Here is a 17,667-nt window from a genome sequence, read left to right as displayed (position 1 = left end):
TTGCCCCTAATATTATTCATAGAGGCCAATGTAACACTGCACTTCATGGTAAATTTGCTTTTGAATATTATTGGGTCGATATAATACCTCCATTCTTATGCCAGAGTTCTGCTAGATGATATTTGCCGATGAAAACACAATTTAAAAATAAATAAGGCTTCAGATATTTATAAAAGTCAATTGAATGGGATTAAAACTTTTACAAGGACAGAACCTACAGGGTTCTAATAGGACTTCTTACCTAATTAACAAATCAAAGAACCAACAACCCTTTGCCCACCCCAAAAGAAAATCTATGTTGCTAATTTGCACATCAGATGGTTAGTCAATACATTTCTTCAGCACTATATGATACATCCCTACATAATTTAAAGACAAATAAAACAGGAGCAATGTGGTTCCAGTGAGAAATGCACATTCCCTGGTGAGTGCAGTCATGCAGCTGGCAGGATATTCGAAAAGCATAACACCAAGTTATAGCATACTATGGTGTATAAGAAGTTACTGATATCGTACTGCCTCTATCCCCCCGACCCCCGACCCCCCCCCCGCCCAGTTTATTTAAGCAACCCAGTAGAGATCACTGCAGCTGAGTAATTCTTCAACTAAAGGAGGGGTTTGATTGATTCTGTTGCAGAATAATAAGCAGTCCATCATGATCCATAACACTGTGACTGACATGTAATTGAATTCACCAAGTAAGGGCTGTATTATCCTTCACTCACTACATTTTGGGGCATGTGTGTACGGCAGAGGAAAATATCTCCAAGTCTTTATCCTCTTGTTTTTTTCATCTTTCAAATGAGGTCTGTACGAGACAGAGCTTTCTGAATTCGTACAGAAAAGAAGAATAAATGGAAATAGAAATGATAGCTCAGACCATAATTTAACCTAACATTTAGCACTAAATACTGGCTATTTGCCATACGTTTATCCAGTAGTTGAAGAATTGTAGTAAAGACAATTGATTTAAAATCTGAGAACTATTTAAAAAAAAATGCACCAACTCATTATGAAAAGCCTTGGACAATAACACAGGCCAAACTGAAATAATAATCGAAATTGCCAAATCACCGACAGTCGTTTCTGACTGTCAGCAGCAGGAAAGATTCGAGTGCTCTTTATCTTTTTCTCCTTTTTGGACAATTGGAGATGTCCTCGATCAATACCCTTTGATCATTCAGCCCAGCTGAATTCTGGGGTCTGGAAGAGATCCTGCTCCGATGCCCCACTGTTGTTCAAAACACTTTTTAAACAAGCATGTGTCTTCGCCGATGCAGTGCCAGGTGATCTGAGCGCGAGAAACTGCGGTCACAGTCTGCACACTTGAAGGGTTTTACCCCTGTGTGTTTGCGGTAGTGCCTTGTCAGCTCATCCGAACGAGCAAATTTCCACGTACAGCCTTCCCATGTGCATTTGTAAGGTTTTTCACCTAAAAATAAGTGTAAAAGGAGTTGTGAGTTAAAATTAATGGCAACATTAATCTGGTAATATCTGTGCCAATAAAGGTGGTTGCAACTTCAAAAGAAATTTAAGTAAACAACAACATGCAGTCACTACTGAAGACAATCTCACTGCAAAGTGAAAATATTCCATTGAAATCATCATCAGAATACATTTCAGAAGAACAACTCATAGAATCGTACAACACGGGAGGCCATTCGGCCCATCATGCCTGTGCCAGCTCTTTGAAAGAGCTACCCAATTAGTCCCACTCCCCTGCTCTTTCCCCATTCCTACACTGCAACAGTGACGACACTCCAAAAGTAATCCATTGACTGTAAAGTGCTTTGAGACATCCAGTGGTCGTAAAGGTGCTATATAAATTCAAGTCTTTCTTTCTTCATAGGCCTATAAATTGTTCCTCTTCAAACTATATATCCAATTCCCTTTTGAAAGTTACTATTGAATCTGCTTCCACCGCCCTTTCAGGCAGTGCATTCCAGAATTGCTGGATTAAAATAAAATAAAATTCTTCTTAGCTCCCCCTCATGTTCTTTTGCCAATTATCTTCAATCTGTGTCTTCTGTTTACAGTTTATAGAAAAACTATCACAGTTAATTTTCAAATGACAGGCCAGTTACCTGATTACCAAATATTGCTACAAGTCTTAATTCCGAACACAGAGCGATGCTGATCTATTGAGTGTGAATTCATTTTTTTATTATCAGATCATTGTATTGGATTAGATATAGAACGTGTGTGAAGTCAAGCCATTTAGAATGATCTATAAACAAACTAAATTGTAGTTTAAAGAAAAGGAATAATATTTCTCTGATTACTCATTGTTCAGTCTTGAATAATTGTTTTCTTCTTCCCTTGAAAGATGGAATTAAATTCCACCATTTGATATTCTATACAGCATATAATGGGATAACATATTAAGAGTCTGAAATGGGCAGAATGAATACGGATCGTGTAATGAGTATTTGCTGCCCTACATTATGAGTGAGCGGAGTGCATTGTTCAATGTAAAACCAACTGGTTATTGCACACTGCATCTCTAAGCAACACATTGGAGCTTTCAGAGGCTAAGTACATGATATATTTAAAAGCTTCAGATACTGAATTCAGTGGGTATTGTTCAAATGAATTGCTGACATTTTTCTTTATAATAGCAGACCTCTGTGGACTTTTCCACTATGAGGCAGACCTTTCCCTACTTCTACTGCTCAGAAACAGGGTAAGAAATCGGTAGTACATCGCCTCAGAGAGCAGTTTTTGATTGACTCCCTAGTATTTTCATTGTCTACATGACAAAGAAGTTGTGAGTTAAAATTAATGGCCGCATAATGGTAAAATTTGTGGCTATAAAGGTGGCGGCAACTATTTAAAAAAAAAAAGATTGGGCCAGAAATTGCGGTCGCTTCCGACCAAAATGTTTTTTACGCAAGTACCTCGTGGTCCCAGAGGAAAGAACACTTACTGTCCGAGGCCTAGATGCACAGCCCAGGCAAAGGCTCACACATTCCAGGAGCGTACAGGTATCCTGGGATCGTGTGGGCCTGGACCACCAATGAAAAGGGAGTTTACTCATTGTTAATAACGATGAGTTCCATTTGTACAATTGAAATTAATTGAATTAATTGTATTAATTGAAATTTAATTAAATTAGAAAAATTTTAATTTTTAAAAAAATAGGTTTTAATAGGGTTAAAAGCAAACTTACCTTAATGGACAGGGTTTTTAAAATAAAAATTGGTAATAAAATTAAATTTTTCTATCTTTTAAAACTCTTACACTGGTAAAATCAGGCCTTATGCCTGCTTTTACCAGGCGAAAGAGTTTTAAGGACATTCGCTGGGCAGGAGTTGGGCAAATAGCCCAAATCTCCGCCCATGGAGGCCCTTCTCTCGGGGATGCATGCGATCTGTCAAAAGAAATATTGACGGATTGCAAGTGCTGGGTTTAGGTGCATGCACTTTGCGCGCCTAAACCCGGAACTTGCGAGCCTCTGCGGGCACGTGCAAATATCGTACGCACCTAGACAGGCCCATTAAGTGAACAACAACATGTAGTCAATTCTGAAGACAATCTCGCTGCAAAGTGAAAATATTCCTTTAATTCTAACATTGAAATCATCATAAGTATTTTAGAAGAAAAACTCACTTTTGTGGGAGTTAATTTTAGCTACGCGCCTGGACGAAAATGGAAGCATTACCGGGAGGTGCAAACAACCCACATTTTTCCCACTAAGTGTTTATACTTTACCTTAATTAAAATTAAATTATTCCAGCTACTTTCATGGCAGGTTGGGTGGGGGGGTGGGGGTCGGTGCAGTGTGGAGAGCTGGCGAGGAAGGGGATTCACTCTCAGTAATTCTGTAATTGGAGGGAGCAGGTCTTGCAGCAAGTCCTGATCTGCCATGTGAACAGTCAGTTTTGCTGTCTGTATGTTGTAGCTGGAAGTGAATGCTGGGAGCTGCAGCTTGCTGCCCTGAGGAGCTTGTGAGCTGACAATGATTTGTCTGGGAACCAGCAAAGATTCAAGGCTCATGTTTCTTAGATTGCCCCAGGCTTCTAATTGAAAAGATTTTTTGCAGGCATTCTAAATGCAGAAAATGCTATTTTATACGGAAGTTTAAATATTTTCTTGTAAAGGCTATAATTATTTGATGCCATTGCAAACTTGCAAACCTTACTTCCAGTAGTAAGTATTCAGGTTTTTTTTTAAAAATTCGTAGCCAATCGTTCCAATTCTTTGTCAAATCACAAACGCCAGAGGTCACCTTGGGCCCATTCAGTATTCAGGTTAATGCAGAAACCATGATGGCCAAAAAGATTTTCAAAAGGTAGGTGGAGGTGTGTGTCAGCTGTGGCTCAGTGGGTAGCACCCTCACCTCTGAGTTAGAAGATTGTGGGTTCAAATCCCACTCCAGGGACCTGAGCACATCATATTTAGGCTGACACTCCAGTGCAGTACTGAGGGAGTGCTGCACGGTCGGAGGTGCTGTCTTTTGGATGAGACGTTAAACTAAGGTCCTGGTGCTCTCTCAGGTGGATGTAAAAGATCCTATGGCACTAATTCAAAGAAGAGCAGGGGCGTTATCCCTGGTGTCCTAGCCAATATTTATCCCTCAATCAACATAACAAAAACAGTCTATCTGGTCATCATCACATTGCTGTTTGTGGGAGCTTGCTGTGCGCAAGTTGGCTACCGCGTTTCCCACATTACAACAGTGACTACACTCCAAAAGTACTTCATTGGCTGCAAAGCATTTTGAGACATCTGGTGGTCATGAAAGGCTCTATATAAATGCAAGTCATTCTTTCTTTATGCTGTAAAGTAGCCATTATTCATTAGGTTGGGTTTCTTAGTCTATTATTTCAATGCGTATGTATGATCGTGGCGGAGGTGCGGCAAATGGGGTACAGGACCCAGAAGAGCCGAGGGCCCAGGGGCAGCACGGGCCTGCCCACACTGCGATATGTGCGCGCACTAGGTCCGTGCAGCAAAGCAGATCTCCAGTTGTCCTGGTTAACCCTTGCCACTGGATAAAGGCCTAGCTCTGTCGAACCCATGTGGTGGCTGGTGTGCAACGGTCACCACACATTAAAAAAATCCACGCACAGGCATCTTCCACCCCTGGAGTTCAGGACTGGAATCGCGGGTCCTTCATTGAAACATCTGCAAACTCATCCCTTTTGGTGTGGAAGCAAGTCATCCTCGTTCTAGGGACCGCCTATGATGATGATGATGTATGTGCTACTTGAGTAAAAATTGCCGAATAGGCAGAAGAGCACAGTCCACATCTAAACCCTCAAGCAGAGACTGATTCATTCAAAGGTGGGCCATCTGTCTGAGCACATTCAGTGAGGCATGGCTGGTGGTGATGGGAGAACAGCTCTATCCTCCTTCAAATCATAGGTTTTTGTTCAACCAATGACTTTAGAAATCTAGCAACGTAGTTATTTTTGAATTATCTAGAGTACGAAAGCAAGGAGGTTATGATGAACCTTTATGAAACACTGGTTTGGTCACAATTGGAGTATTGTATCTAATTCTGGGCATCACACTTTAGGAAGGATGTAAAGGCTTTAGAGAGGGCGCAGAAAAGATTTACGAGAATGGTTCCAGGGATGAGGGAATTCAGTTACGTGGATAGACTGGAGAAGCTGGGGTTGATCTCCTTAGAACAGAGAAGGTTGAGACGCGATTTGATAGAGGTGTTCAAAATCATGAGGGGTAGACAGAGTAGGTAGAGAGAAACTGGTCCCACTGGTGGAATAGTCGAGAACCAGAGGACACAGATTTAAGGCAAAAGATCCAAAGTGACACGAGGGAAAACCTTTTTAGCGAGTGGTTATGATCTGGAATGCACTTTCTGAAAGGGTGGGGGAGGCAGATTCAATCGTGGCTTTCAAAAGGGAATATGGTAAGTAACTGAAGGAAAAAGATTTGCAGGACTACAGGGAAGGGTTGGGGGATTGGAATGAGCTGAAGTGCTCTTGCAGAGAGCCGGCACGGGCTCGACAGGCTGATTGGCCTCCCACTGTGCTGTAACCATTCTATGGTTGACAGTGAGGTTGACATTGTCTTGTCCTACTTCGACAAACTGGAGAATTATGCTGGGGTTGGGGGAAGAGACAGAGGGAGGTCTGCAGGATGCAAGGTGAGAATTTGATTTGCAGATCAGACAGGATGCAGAGATATTGTCCTCGAGCTTTTCTGATTATGTCTTGTCAAAGCATTCGTGGATTTGCAAGAGCCAGAGTAGATTTGTATATATGCTGATCAAATGGCTCAAACATTCCAAAGCTCTCCTGGCCAGCCAACCACTTTCCACCCTCCATAAACTTGAGCTCATCCAAAACTCTGCTGCCCGTATTCCAACTCGCACCAAGTCCCGTTCACCCATTACCCCTGTGCTCGCTGACCCGGTCTGGCAACAACTTTATTTTAAAGAGCTGTGAAGCAGCTTGGGACTTTTTACTATGTTAAAGGCACTATATAAATGCAAGTTTAGGGCCACTGAAATACAAAGGGTTTGTTTCTATGCCAGTGGGCTGGATTTTCCCAGTTTCCACCCGCACTGTGACGACAGGAAACCCGGAAGCTCGGGTTGATTGACAGGCTAGCTTCCAGTCTCGCGGAGAACGCAAAGAAGGAGGCCACAGTCCCAGTTAGGTGCTGGGCCCAGGATTGTGGGGGAACAGGGGACAGTCCAAGCCCGGGCAGCAGGTATGATCCCTGACCCTAGGGCTCAGTCGCGAGCGCCTGTGGGGTGTGGGGTGGGGGCGACCCCCAACCTCAGGGCTAGGTTGCTATCCTGGGGGGGGGGGGGTGGCTTCCAGGTCCCGGTGGGGGGGGGGGGGAGTCTCTATCCCTCTATCCCTGGGGGGGGGGGGAGGGTCTGATCCCTGACCCCAGGGTGGACCAGGCTGGTGGTGGGGGAGCTTCGGGGACCAGGAGAAAACACTCCTCCTGGCCCACAGAGATTGCTCCCTGAGGCTGAGGCCGCCTTGTTCCAGCCACTGGGAATCCCGAGCCTGCAGGTTAAAGTAGAGGCCTCAGGCCTCATTACCATATTTAAATTGCCAACGCTCATCCTGGCAGCGGCTTCATCCTGAGTGAAGGAAGAAAGTGGTTGGGTTGGGTTCGTGGTTCACGTTTTTTTCAACTTTCACTTCCCCAGTGCCTCCAACCCACCTGCTCTTACCTCAGAACATTCCCGCCAATGTATTCGTTGCCATATCCTTTGAAATTACAATATTGGCTTCATTGCAAAATGTTGGCTGAATAATGATGTATCACACACAAAGGTTTGTTACTAAAAGTTAAATTAAGGAAGTCTGTGCCTTTGCTTCATTTTAAAAGATTTCCCTTTTCAAGCGGAGTCAAAACAAAAGTTTAAAAGTTAATTTACTAATTCAGAGTGTTACTTACTCATAATGAGTCTTACTGACGCCGTGAGCTTTGCAGTAAGTCTCAATTTGGACTGGTGGTCCTCCGTCTTATTGAATTTATATGATTACAGATGTCTGTGTTTAGGGGGCATAATAACAGGGAGAAACCAGACACAACCAAAGCAGATTTTTAATAAAATTGAACTGGGTGGTGTTTGAGAGAAAATTGTGCGAGATTAACAGGTATGAAAGCTCACTGCATTCAGTTGAAACTTTCTCTCTCCATTATTTTAGTGGCAGTGTTAACCTATTTATTTTAAATTTGGAATTGCATTTGGAAAGCAGTGACAGGATCGGTCCAAGTCAGCATAGATTTATGAAAGGGAAATCATGCTTGACAAATCTTCTAGAATTTTTTGAGGATGTAACTAGTAGAGTGGACAAGGGAGAACCAGTGGAGGTGGTGTATTTGGAATTTCAAATGGCTTTTGACAAGGTCCCACACAAAAGGTTAGTGTGCAAAATTAAAGCACATGTTATTGGGGGTAATGTACTGACGTGGATAAAGAACTGGTTGGCAGACAGGAAGCAGAGAGTCGGGATAAATGGGACCTTTTCAGAATGGCAGGCAGTGACTAGTGGAGTGCCGCAGGGCTCAGTGCTGGGACCCCAGCTATTTCCAATATACATTAATGATTTAAATGAAGGAATTGAGTGTAATATCTCCAAGTTTGCAGATGACACGAAGCTGGGTGGTGGTGTGAGCTGTGAGGAGGATGCTAAGAGGCTGCAGGGTGATTTGGACAGTTAGGTGAGTGGGCAAATGCATGGCAAATGCAGTATAATGTGGATAAATGTGAGGTTATCCACTTTGGTGGCAAAAACAGGGAGGCAGAATATTATCTGAATGGCGGCAGATTAGGAAAAGGGGAGGTGCAACGAGACCTGGGTGTCATGGTACATCAGTCATTGAAAGTTGGCATGCAGGTAGAGCTGGCGGTGAAGAAGGCAAATGGTATGTTGGCCTTCATTGCTAGGGGATTTGAGTATAGGAGCAGAGACGTCTTACTGCAGTTGTACAGGGCCTTGGTGAGGTCTCACCTGGAATATAGTGTTCAGTTTTGGTCTCGTAATCTGAGGAAGGACGTTCTTGCTATTGAGGGAGTGCAGCGAAGGTTCACCAGACTGATTCCCGGGATGGCAGGACTGACATATGAGGATAGATTGGATCGACTGGGCCTGTATTCACTGGAGTTTAGAAGGATGAGAGGGGATCACATGGAAACATATAAAATTCTGACGGGACTGAACAGGTTAGATGCAGGAAGAATGTTCCCGATATTGGGGAAGTCCAGAACCAGGGGACACAATCTAAGGATATGGGGTAAGCCATTTAGGACTGAGATGAGGAGAAACTTCTTCACTCAGAGAGTTGTTAACCTGTGGAATTCTCTACCGCAGAGAGTTGTTGATGCTAGTTCGTTGGATATATTCAAGAGGGAGTTAGATATGGCCCTTACGGCTAAAGGGATCAAGGGGTATGGAGAGAAAGCAGGAAAGGGGTACTGAGGTGAATGATGAACCATGATCTTATTGAATGGTGGTGCAGGCTCGAAGGGCCGAATGGCCTACTCCTGCACCTACTTTCTATGTTTCTATGTAAATGGGTTAATGCCCCAGCTAAAATAGTGGGGAGAGAAATTTTAGACAAGCGGGTTAAGCACTGGTAGCCATTACTCCACAGTATCACTTCAAGCACTGGCGAATTTATGCTGAGGGGAAAACCCACAACTTTCCCTTTCCTGCTGCGTGCTCAACAACTGCTTCATGCAGCGATGATTAAGTACGTATTTGAACAACACTCGGAAGGATTTTCAGGCAACTGAGAGAGAATTTCACAGGAAGGAAATATGGGGCAGGATGTTCCTAAATCCACACCATGAGCTTGAGGGCTGGGCTTCCGTCTGCCATGACTCAGTCCTATCTGGTTTTCTATCTGGACCTCCATTAGAGAGGTAAGATGGGCTCCCAGCAGGATCATTGGCACTGAGAGAGCCCGTTACTGCGGAGGAGCGAGATGCGATGGTGCTGCGCAGGGACACCTGTTGCAGCAGTAGAAGAGGCTAGAATGGTCTTAAACGAATGACTTGCATTTATATAGCACCTTTCACAACTACTGGGTGTCTCAAAGTGCTTTACAGCAAATGAAGTACTTTTTTGGAATGTGGTCACTATTGTAATGGAGGAAATGCGGCAGTCAATTTGCACTCAGCAAGCTCCCACAAACAGCAATGGGATAATGACCACTTAATCTGTTTTTGTTATGTGGGTTGAGGGATAAATATTGGCCAGAACACCAGTTATAACTCACCAGAACTTCTTCGAAATCGTGCCATGGAACCTTTTACGTCCACCTGAGAGAGCAGACGGGGCCTCTGTTTAAGGTCTCATCTGAAAGACGGCACCTCCAACAGTGCAGCACTCCCTCAGCACTGCACTGGAGATTACAGAGACAGGGAGGTGCGAGGCTATGGAGAGACTTGAAAATAAGGATGGGAATTTTGAAATCAAGGCGTTGCTTAACTGAAGCCATTGTAGGGGGTCAGCGAGCACAGGGGTGATGGGGGAGCGGGATTTGGTGTGAGTTACATCACGGAGGTGCAGCAGCAGTAACTAATAAGCGAGAAGATCCAGGTTGAGCATTGTTGCAATTTGAATCTTGGTTGTGTTGCCCGAGTTGATTTTTCAAACCTGCAATATTTCGGTGATGTTCGATTCAGTTTATAAGGGGTTAACTGCCAAGGCTACCAGCAGTATTGTTTCTCCAAAATGAACCAGCAGCCTAAACTGAGTCTCAATAATAGTGCATGAAGCTAATGAATAGGTGGACAGTTATGTAAACCTCAAACATGTCATGCTCACAAAGGCGAGCCCATGTTTATATTGATAGTACTTACTTCTTTATTGTTTTCCATAACTAAGAGGCTTAGGGAAACTGATTGTATTTATTGTGAAAACTTACTACTGTTCATCTATTTTCATATAAATAAATCAGTTTATGGTTTAATGCTAAGCTTGGTCTTGAAGTACTATTTCAGTCTGCCTTCTGTAAAGAAAGAAAAATTCATATGGCCATGTGATACACTATGTGGAGAAAGGCTTCTCTGTTCCTTGATTTTTATCACTTCACCATTGGTGGCCATGCCTTCAGCTGCCTAGGCCATGAACTCTGAAATTCCCTCCCGAAACCTCTCCAGCTCTCTCTCCTCCTTTAAAATGTTCCTTAAAACCTCCCTCTTTGACCAAGCTTTTGGTCACCTGACCCAATATCTCCTTATATGGCTCGGTGTCAAATTTTGTTTGATTAACGCTCCTGTGAAGCCCCTTGTAACGTTTCACCACGTTAATGGCACTATAACAATGCAAGTTGTTGTTACTATCCCTGGGCCATGCTGTCATTTATTTAGATTTGACCAGAAAAAGGTGCACACTGGATCATAGGGAAGGTGAGAGCTGCTTATAGCAGTGACTGAATCTGAGAGAATATCTAACATAAAAACCAAGACTGATGACCCAGCCAATCTCTGCAGTAATGTGAGGCAGGATTCTGATGGGGAGTTCTCTAATCTCATCCCACTGCACTGTATCTGGGAGCAAAACATGGGATTTTCTTTGCAGCCTAACAAACAGAGAAGTTTCCATTACTGGTAGACAAGGGTTGCTGTTTTTCTTTTAATGTAGAAACATTTTCACGTCTTGTGTCTTCTGTGAAATCTTCAGGTGTGTAAATTTGTTAAGGCATTACTTTACATAGAATTACATAGAATATACGGCACAGAAACAGCTCATTTGGCCCAACCAGTCCATGATGGCGTTTATACTCCACTCAAGCCTCCTCCCGTCTTCCCTTATCTAACTATCAGCATAACCCTCTATTCCCTTCTCCCTCATATGCTTGTCTAGCCTACCCTTAAATGCATCTATACTATTCCCCTCAACCACTCCTTGAGATAGTGAGTTCCACATTCTCACCACTCTCTGGGTAAAGAAGTTCCTTCTGAATTTCCTATCGGATTTCTTGGTGACTATCTTATATTGATGGCCTCTAGTTATGCTCTGCCCCACATGTGGAAACACTCTCTCTGTATCCACTCTATCAAAACCTTTCATAATTTTGAAGACCTCTATTAGGTCACCCCTTGGCCTTCTCTTTCCAAGAGGAAAAGAAAGAGATCCAGCCTGTTCATCCTTTCCTGATGGGTATAACCTTGCATTTCTGGTATCATCCTTGTAAATCTCTTTTGCACCCTCTCCAATGCCTCTATATCCTTTTAATAATATGGCAACCAGAATTGTACACTGTACTCCAAGTGTGGTCTAACTAAGGTTCGACAAGTTTAAACTTAATTTAATGTAAAATGATACTGAAACAGTGGAAGTCACCAGAGAAACAGAAGCTGTAGCAACAAACACAATGGCATAGAAACAAACCTACTTAATCCTTTGTCTTTCAGTGACCCTACACATATTTCTTCTCGTTTATGTCTGCGTGAGTGTCCTAATAGTATCCTTTCATTTCAGGGCCAGCCTATAATACAGATTTATTGGCCTTGCTTGGAGAACCAGCTAAGACCTATACGATGTAGAAATAAAATCATATTGCAGGCAGTATGGGTAAGTAAGGCAGCAAATGTCTGAATGTTGAAAGCCCTTTAATGGGGGACATAAATCCTATTTACATTGAGGATTTACTTTGCCAGGTTTATCCTGAATTAGATTCTGTACAGGACTCCCTCCCACGTGAAAATAAATCAAGATTTACAAAGAAAGAAACACATTCATATAGCACCTTATCACATCTCTTAGAACTGTCTCAAAGCTATTTACATGTCATGATTTACTTTGAGGTAAGGTGACTGGTTATGTAAGAAGCACTGCAGTTATTTTACATAAAAAGACAGTTAATCTGTATTTTTGATGGAAATAGATGATAGGGAATATTAGCCAAACACACACACAAATCCCTGCTTTCTTTCCCATAGTTTCAGCTGTGGCTCAGTGGGTAGTACACTCACCTCTGCGTCATAAGGTTGTGGGTTCATGTCCCACTCCAGGGACACGAGCACAGAAATGTAGGCTGACCCTCCAGTGCAGTGCTGAGGGAGGCTGCACTGTTGGAGGTGCCGTCTTTTGGATGAGACATTAAACCGAGGCCCCGTCTGCTCTCTCAGCTGGACCTAAAAGATCCCATAGCACTATTTCGAAGAAGAGCAGTGGAATTATCCCCGGAGTCCTGGCCAATATTTATCGCTCAAACAATGTAACAAAAACAGATTATCTGGTCATTATCACATTGCTGTTTGTGGGAGCTTGCTGTGCGCAAGTTGGCTTCCGCGTTTCCCACACTACAACATTGACTACACTGCAAAAGTACTTCATTGGCTGTAAAGCACTTTGAGACGTCTGGGTGTCGTGAAAGGTGATATTTGAATGTGAGTCTCTCTTTCTTTTTCTTTCTAGTGTCAAGTGATCTTTAGTACTCACCTAAATTGACAGATGGAGTTAAACACTCCAGCCCGGATTTTACGGGGCCTATGAGTGTACGCCGTCGTAAGTGCCCCACAAGTTCCGGGTCTCTTCATGCTTGACAGATCATATGCATTTGCTGCAAATTCACTTTCGCTGGCACAGTGTTGGGCTGTAGCCTAGCGAATACCCACCAAACGCTTACGCCTGGTAAAAGCACACATAAGGCCTTCTTTTACCAGCTTAAGGCTTTAAATAAATGTTAAAATAAAATTTAAAAAATGATTTAAACATTCACTTAAATTTAAAATTAGCTTAGGCCAATTTAGTCCTGGTTAAAAATGTTTACATTTATTTTTCTAAATTTTTATTTTAAATGCTTAATTAAATGTATTTTAATTAATTTTGAACTTGTGATCGTTTATTTCTATTTCAGTGTTGTGAAATGTTATTTATTAGGGGATTTCTATTATGCTTATGGGGATTCCATATGTAAACGGAATGACCATAAGCATCATCGCAATCTCCCTTTGTCAGTGGTTGGGTCGGCCCATGTGATCCTAGGGACGCTTGCGAACCACCTGCACCCTGGGATACGTGGGCATTTACGCAGGCGTACACCTACAAGCCAAGGACCGCAAGAATTTAGAACTCAGCAGAGGAGGACAAAGGGTTTGATTAGGGTAGGGAAAATAGAGTACGAGAGCAAGCTTGCAGGGAACATTAAGACGGACTGCAAAAGTTTCTATAGATATGTAAAGAGAAAAAGGTTAGTAAAGACAAATGTAGGTCCCCTGCAGTCAGAATCAGGGGAAGTCATAATGGGGAACAAAGAAATGGCAGACCAATTGAACAAGTACTTTGGTTCGTTAAGGAGGACACAAACAACCTTCCGGATATAAAAGGGGTCAGAGGGTCTAGTAAGAAGGAGGAACTGCGGGAAATCCTTATTAGTCGGGAAATTGTGTTGGGGAAATTGATGGGATTGAAGGCCGATAAATCCCCAGGGCTTGATGGACTGCATCCCAGAGTACTTAAGGAGGTGGCCTTGGAAATAGCAGATGCATTGACAGTCATTTTCGAACATTTCATAGACTCTGGATCAGTTCCTATGGAGTGGAGGGTAGCCAATGTAACCCCACTTTTTAAAAAAGGAGGGAGAGAGAAAACAGGGAATTATAGACCGGTCAGCCTGACCTCAGTAGTGGGTAAAATGATGGAATCAATTATTAAGGATGTCATAGCAGCGCATTTGGATAGAGGTGACATGATAGGTCCAAGTCAGCATGGATTTGTGAAAGGGAAATCATGCTTGACAAATCTTCTGGAATTTTTTGAGAATGTTTCCAGTAGAGTGGACAAGGGAGAACCAGTTGATGTGGCATATTTGGACTTTCAGAAGGCTTTCGACAAGGTCCCACACAATAGATTAATGTGTAAAGTTAAAGCACATGGGATTGGAGGTAGTGTGCTGACATGGATTGAGAACTGGTTGGCAGATAGGAAGCAAAGAGTAGGAGTAAATGGGTACTTTTCAGAATAGCAGGCAATGACTAGTGGGGTACTGCAAGGTTCTGTGCTGGGGCCCCAGCTGTTTACATTGTACATTAATGATTTAGACAAGGGGATTAGATGTAGTATCTCCAAATTTGCGGATGACACTAAGTTGGGTGGCAGTGTGAGCTGCGAGGAGGATGCTATGAGGCTGCAGAGTGACTTGGATAGGTTAGGTGAGTGGGCAAATGCATGGCAGATGAAGTATAATGTGGATAAATGTGAGGTTATCCACTTTGGTGGTAAAAACAGAGAGACAGACTATTATCTGAATGGTGACAGATAAGTAAAAGGGGAGGTGCAACGAGACCTGGGTGTCATGGTACATCAGTCATTGAAGGTTGGCATGCAGGTACAGCAGGCGGTTAAGAAAGCAAATGGCATGTTGGTCTTCATAGCGAGGGGATTTGAGTACAGGGGCAGGGAGGTGTTACTACAGTTGTACGGGGCCTTGGTGAGGCCACACCTGGAGTATTATGTACAGTTTTGGTCTCCTAACTTGAGGAAGGACATTCTTGCTATTGAGGGAGTGCAGCGAAGGTTCACCAGACTGATTCCCGGGATAGCGGGACTGACATATAAAGAAAGACTGGATCAACTGGGCTTGTATTCGCTGGAGTTCAGAAGAATGAGAGGGGACCTCATAGAAATGTTTAAAATTCTGATGGGTTTAGACAGGTTAGATGCAGGAAGAATGTTCGCAATGTTGGGGAAGTCCAGAACCAGGGGTCACAGTCTAAGGATAAGGGGTAAGCCATTTAGGACCGAGATGAGGAGAAACTTCTTCACCCAGAGAGTGGTGACCCTGTGGAATTCTCTACCACAGAAAGCTGTTGAGGCCAATTCACTAAATATATTCAAAAAGGAGTTAGATGTAGTCCTTACTACTAGGGGGATCAAGGGGTATGGCAAAAAAGCAGGAATGGGGTACTGAAGTTTCATGTTCAGCCATGAACTCATTGAATGGCGGTGCAGGCACGAAGGGCCGAATGGCCTACTCCTGCACCTATTTTCTATGTTTCTATGTTTCTAATCCAGAGCTCCGGAGGCAGCAGGTAAGTGCAGAGTTTTTCTGTGGTTCAGAAGCGTACACAGGCGGAAAGCCTCCGACCGCAATTTCCAGGCCGTTAAGATTTATTTTGAAGTAGGATAACTGGTTATGTCAGAAACACAGCAATTATTTTGCATAAACAGATAATTAATCTGTTTTTTTTTAACGGAAGTAGATGATAGGTAATATTAGCCAAAACATACACAATCCCCTGCTCTTCTTCCCATAGTGTCACGTGATCTTCAGTGTCCACCTAAATTGACAGATTGAGTTAATCATTCCGTTTGAAGAATAGCATCCGTGATAATGCAACACCCCCTCAGCACTGTCCTGCATGTCAGACGATGTGCTCCAGGGCTGATTGCGGGGGTTGAATCCGCAGCCTTCCAGTTACCAGGTAAGAGTGTTACATCTGTGCCAAATTGTCAATATGCTGCAACTTGTAGGCAGAGCTGAAGATCGCTCCTTCTCTTGTGCAGTTGTGATTAAGGAGCCAAAATTGCCCCGCGACCTGATAGGGGGCGGTAAACTTCCAGACCAGGACGTTTATCCCCCGGCTAGGAAGCCCCGTCCCGACGCGGAATCGGGCACGTGTGCCCCTCCAAGGACGCGGAGCGCCAACTCCGCCGCTCCGTGTCTTTGGAGAGGTGCTCCTGGGGCGGGAGCGTGGTGCTCAGTGCAGGAGCCCTGCGCCGCACTCCAGAGAGCAGCACTCTGCAGTCGCTCCGTGTAGTGCTGATGCGCTACAATGGCCCCCTCCCGCCCGTCCTTTAAAGGGGAGGGCCACTGCGAACTCTGCAGGCCATTTGGTGGCCGCCACCGGGCCACCAGGGAGGCAATCGACCAGGCCAGCAGCCCGGCAGCCATAACGGAATGTCGGGCTGCACGATGGTGGCCCAGTCGATGTGAGGGCTGACGAAAGAGTCGTCCGACAAAAAAACGTAGCGGACTGCGGTGCAAAAGGCCTCCCCTTTAAGGGGTGCCCCGCCAGGTCGATGAGGGGTCAGCGCACACAACGATGATGTCATCGCCGGGCGTGCGTGGCCTGGGGCATGGCGCTACCAGCGCATCGCATCCCCAAACCTCCGGGGCAATTTCCTGGGAGGCACAATTGTCCTCCTCGCCCAGGCGAAAACTTCATTGCACCTGGTTAGCGCCCCCTGGGGGTCTTGTTTGACGAGATAAACCATCTACCTAGAGACCGCATGGATGAATTACAACAATTGTACATTCCTGTCTGGCGTAAAAATAAAAAAGGGAAGGTGGCTCAACCGTGGCTATCTAGGGAAATCAGGGATAATATTAAAGCTAAGGAAGTGGCATACAAATTGGCCAGAAATAGCAGCGAACCTGGGGACTGGGAGAAATTTAGAACTCAGCAGAGGAGGACAAAGGGTTTGATTAGGGCAGGGAAAATGGAGTACAAGAAGAAGCTTGCAGGGAACATTAAGGCGGATTGCAAAAGTTTCTATAGGTATGTAAAGAGAAAAAGGTTAGTAAAGACAAACGTAGGTCCCCTGCAGTCAGAATCAGGGGAAGTCATAACGGGGAACAAAGAAATGGCAGACCAATTGAACAAGTACTTTGGTTCAGTATTCACTAAGGAGGACACAAACAACCTTCTGGATATAAAAGGGGTCAGAGGGTCTAGTAAGAGGAGGAACTGAGGGAAATCTTTATTAGTCGGGAAATTGTGTTGGGGAAATTGATGGGATTGAAGGCCGATAAATCCCCAGGGCCTGATGGACTGCATCCCAGAGTACTTAAGGAGGAGGCCTTGGAAATAGCGGATGCATTGACAGTCATTTTCCAACATTCCATTAACTCTGGATCAGTTCCTATCGAGTGGAGGGTAGCCAATGTAACCCCACTTTTTAAAAAAGGAGGGAGAGAGAAAGCAGGGAATTATCGACCGGTCAGCCTGACCTCAGTAGTGGGTAAAATGATGGAATCAATTATTAAGGATGTCATAGCAGCGCAATTGGAAAATGGTGACATGATAGGTCCAAGTCAGCATGGATTTGTGAAAGGGAGATCATGCTTGACAAATCTTCTGGAATTTTTTGAGGATGTTTCCAGTAAAGTGGACAAAGGAGAACCAGTTGATGTGGTATATTTGGACTTTCAGAAGGCTTTCGACAAGGTCCCACACAGGAGATTAAAGTGCAAAGTTAAAGCACATGGGATTGG

At 43.9% G+C, this 17,667-nt stretch overlaps 1 protein-coding gene across 2 annotated transcripts in view; it reads right to left on the bottom strand.

Annotated features, from left to right (window-relative positions):
* Positions 1 to 571: 571 nt before the first annotated feature.
* Positions 572 to 17,667, bottom strand: part of klf12b (Kruppel like factor 12b) — a 245,514-nt gene continuing 228,418 nt past the window's right edge. For both annotated transcript variants that reach the window (XM_070891390.1, XM_070891391.1), the window contains one exon: positions 572 to 1,432. In XM_070891390.1, the coding sequence (XP_070747491.1) occupies positions 1,251 to 1,432 (182 nt within the window). In that variant the 3' untranslated portion in view covers positions 572 to 1,250. The remainder of the gene's footprint in view (positions 1,433 to 17,667) is intronic.

Source organism: Pristiophorus japonicus, chromosome 10, assembly GCF_044704955.1.
Source record: "Pristiophorus japonicus isolate sPriJap1 chromosome 10, sPriJap1.hap1, whole genome shotgun sequence".
Lineage (NCBI taxonomy): Eukaryota > Metazoa > Chordata > Chondrichthyes > Pristiophoridae > Pristiophorus > Pristiophorus japonicus.
This window is presented reverse-complemented; position numbering and strand designations above follow the sequence as displayed.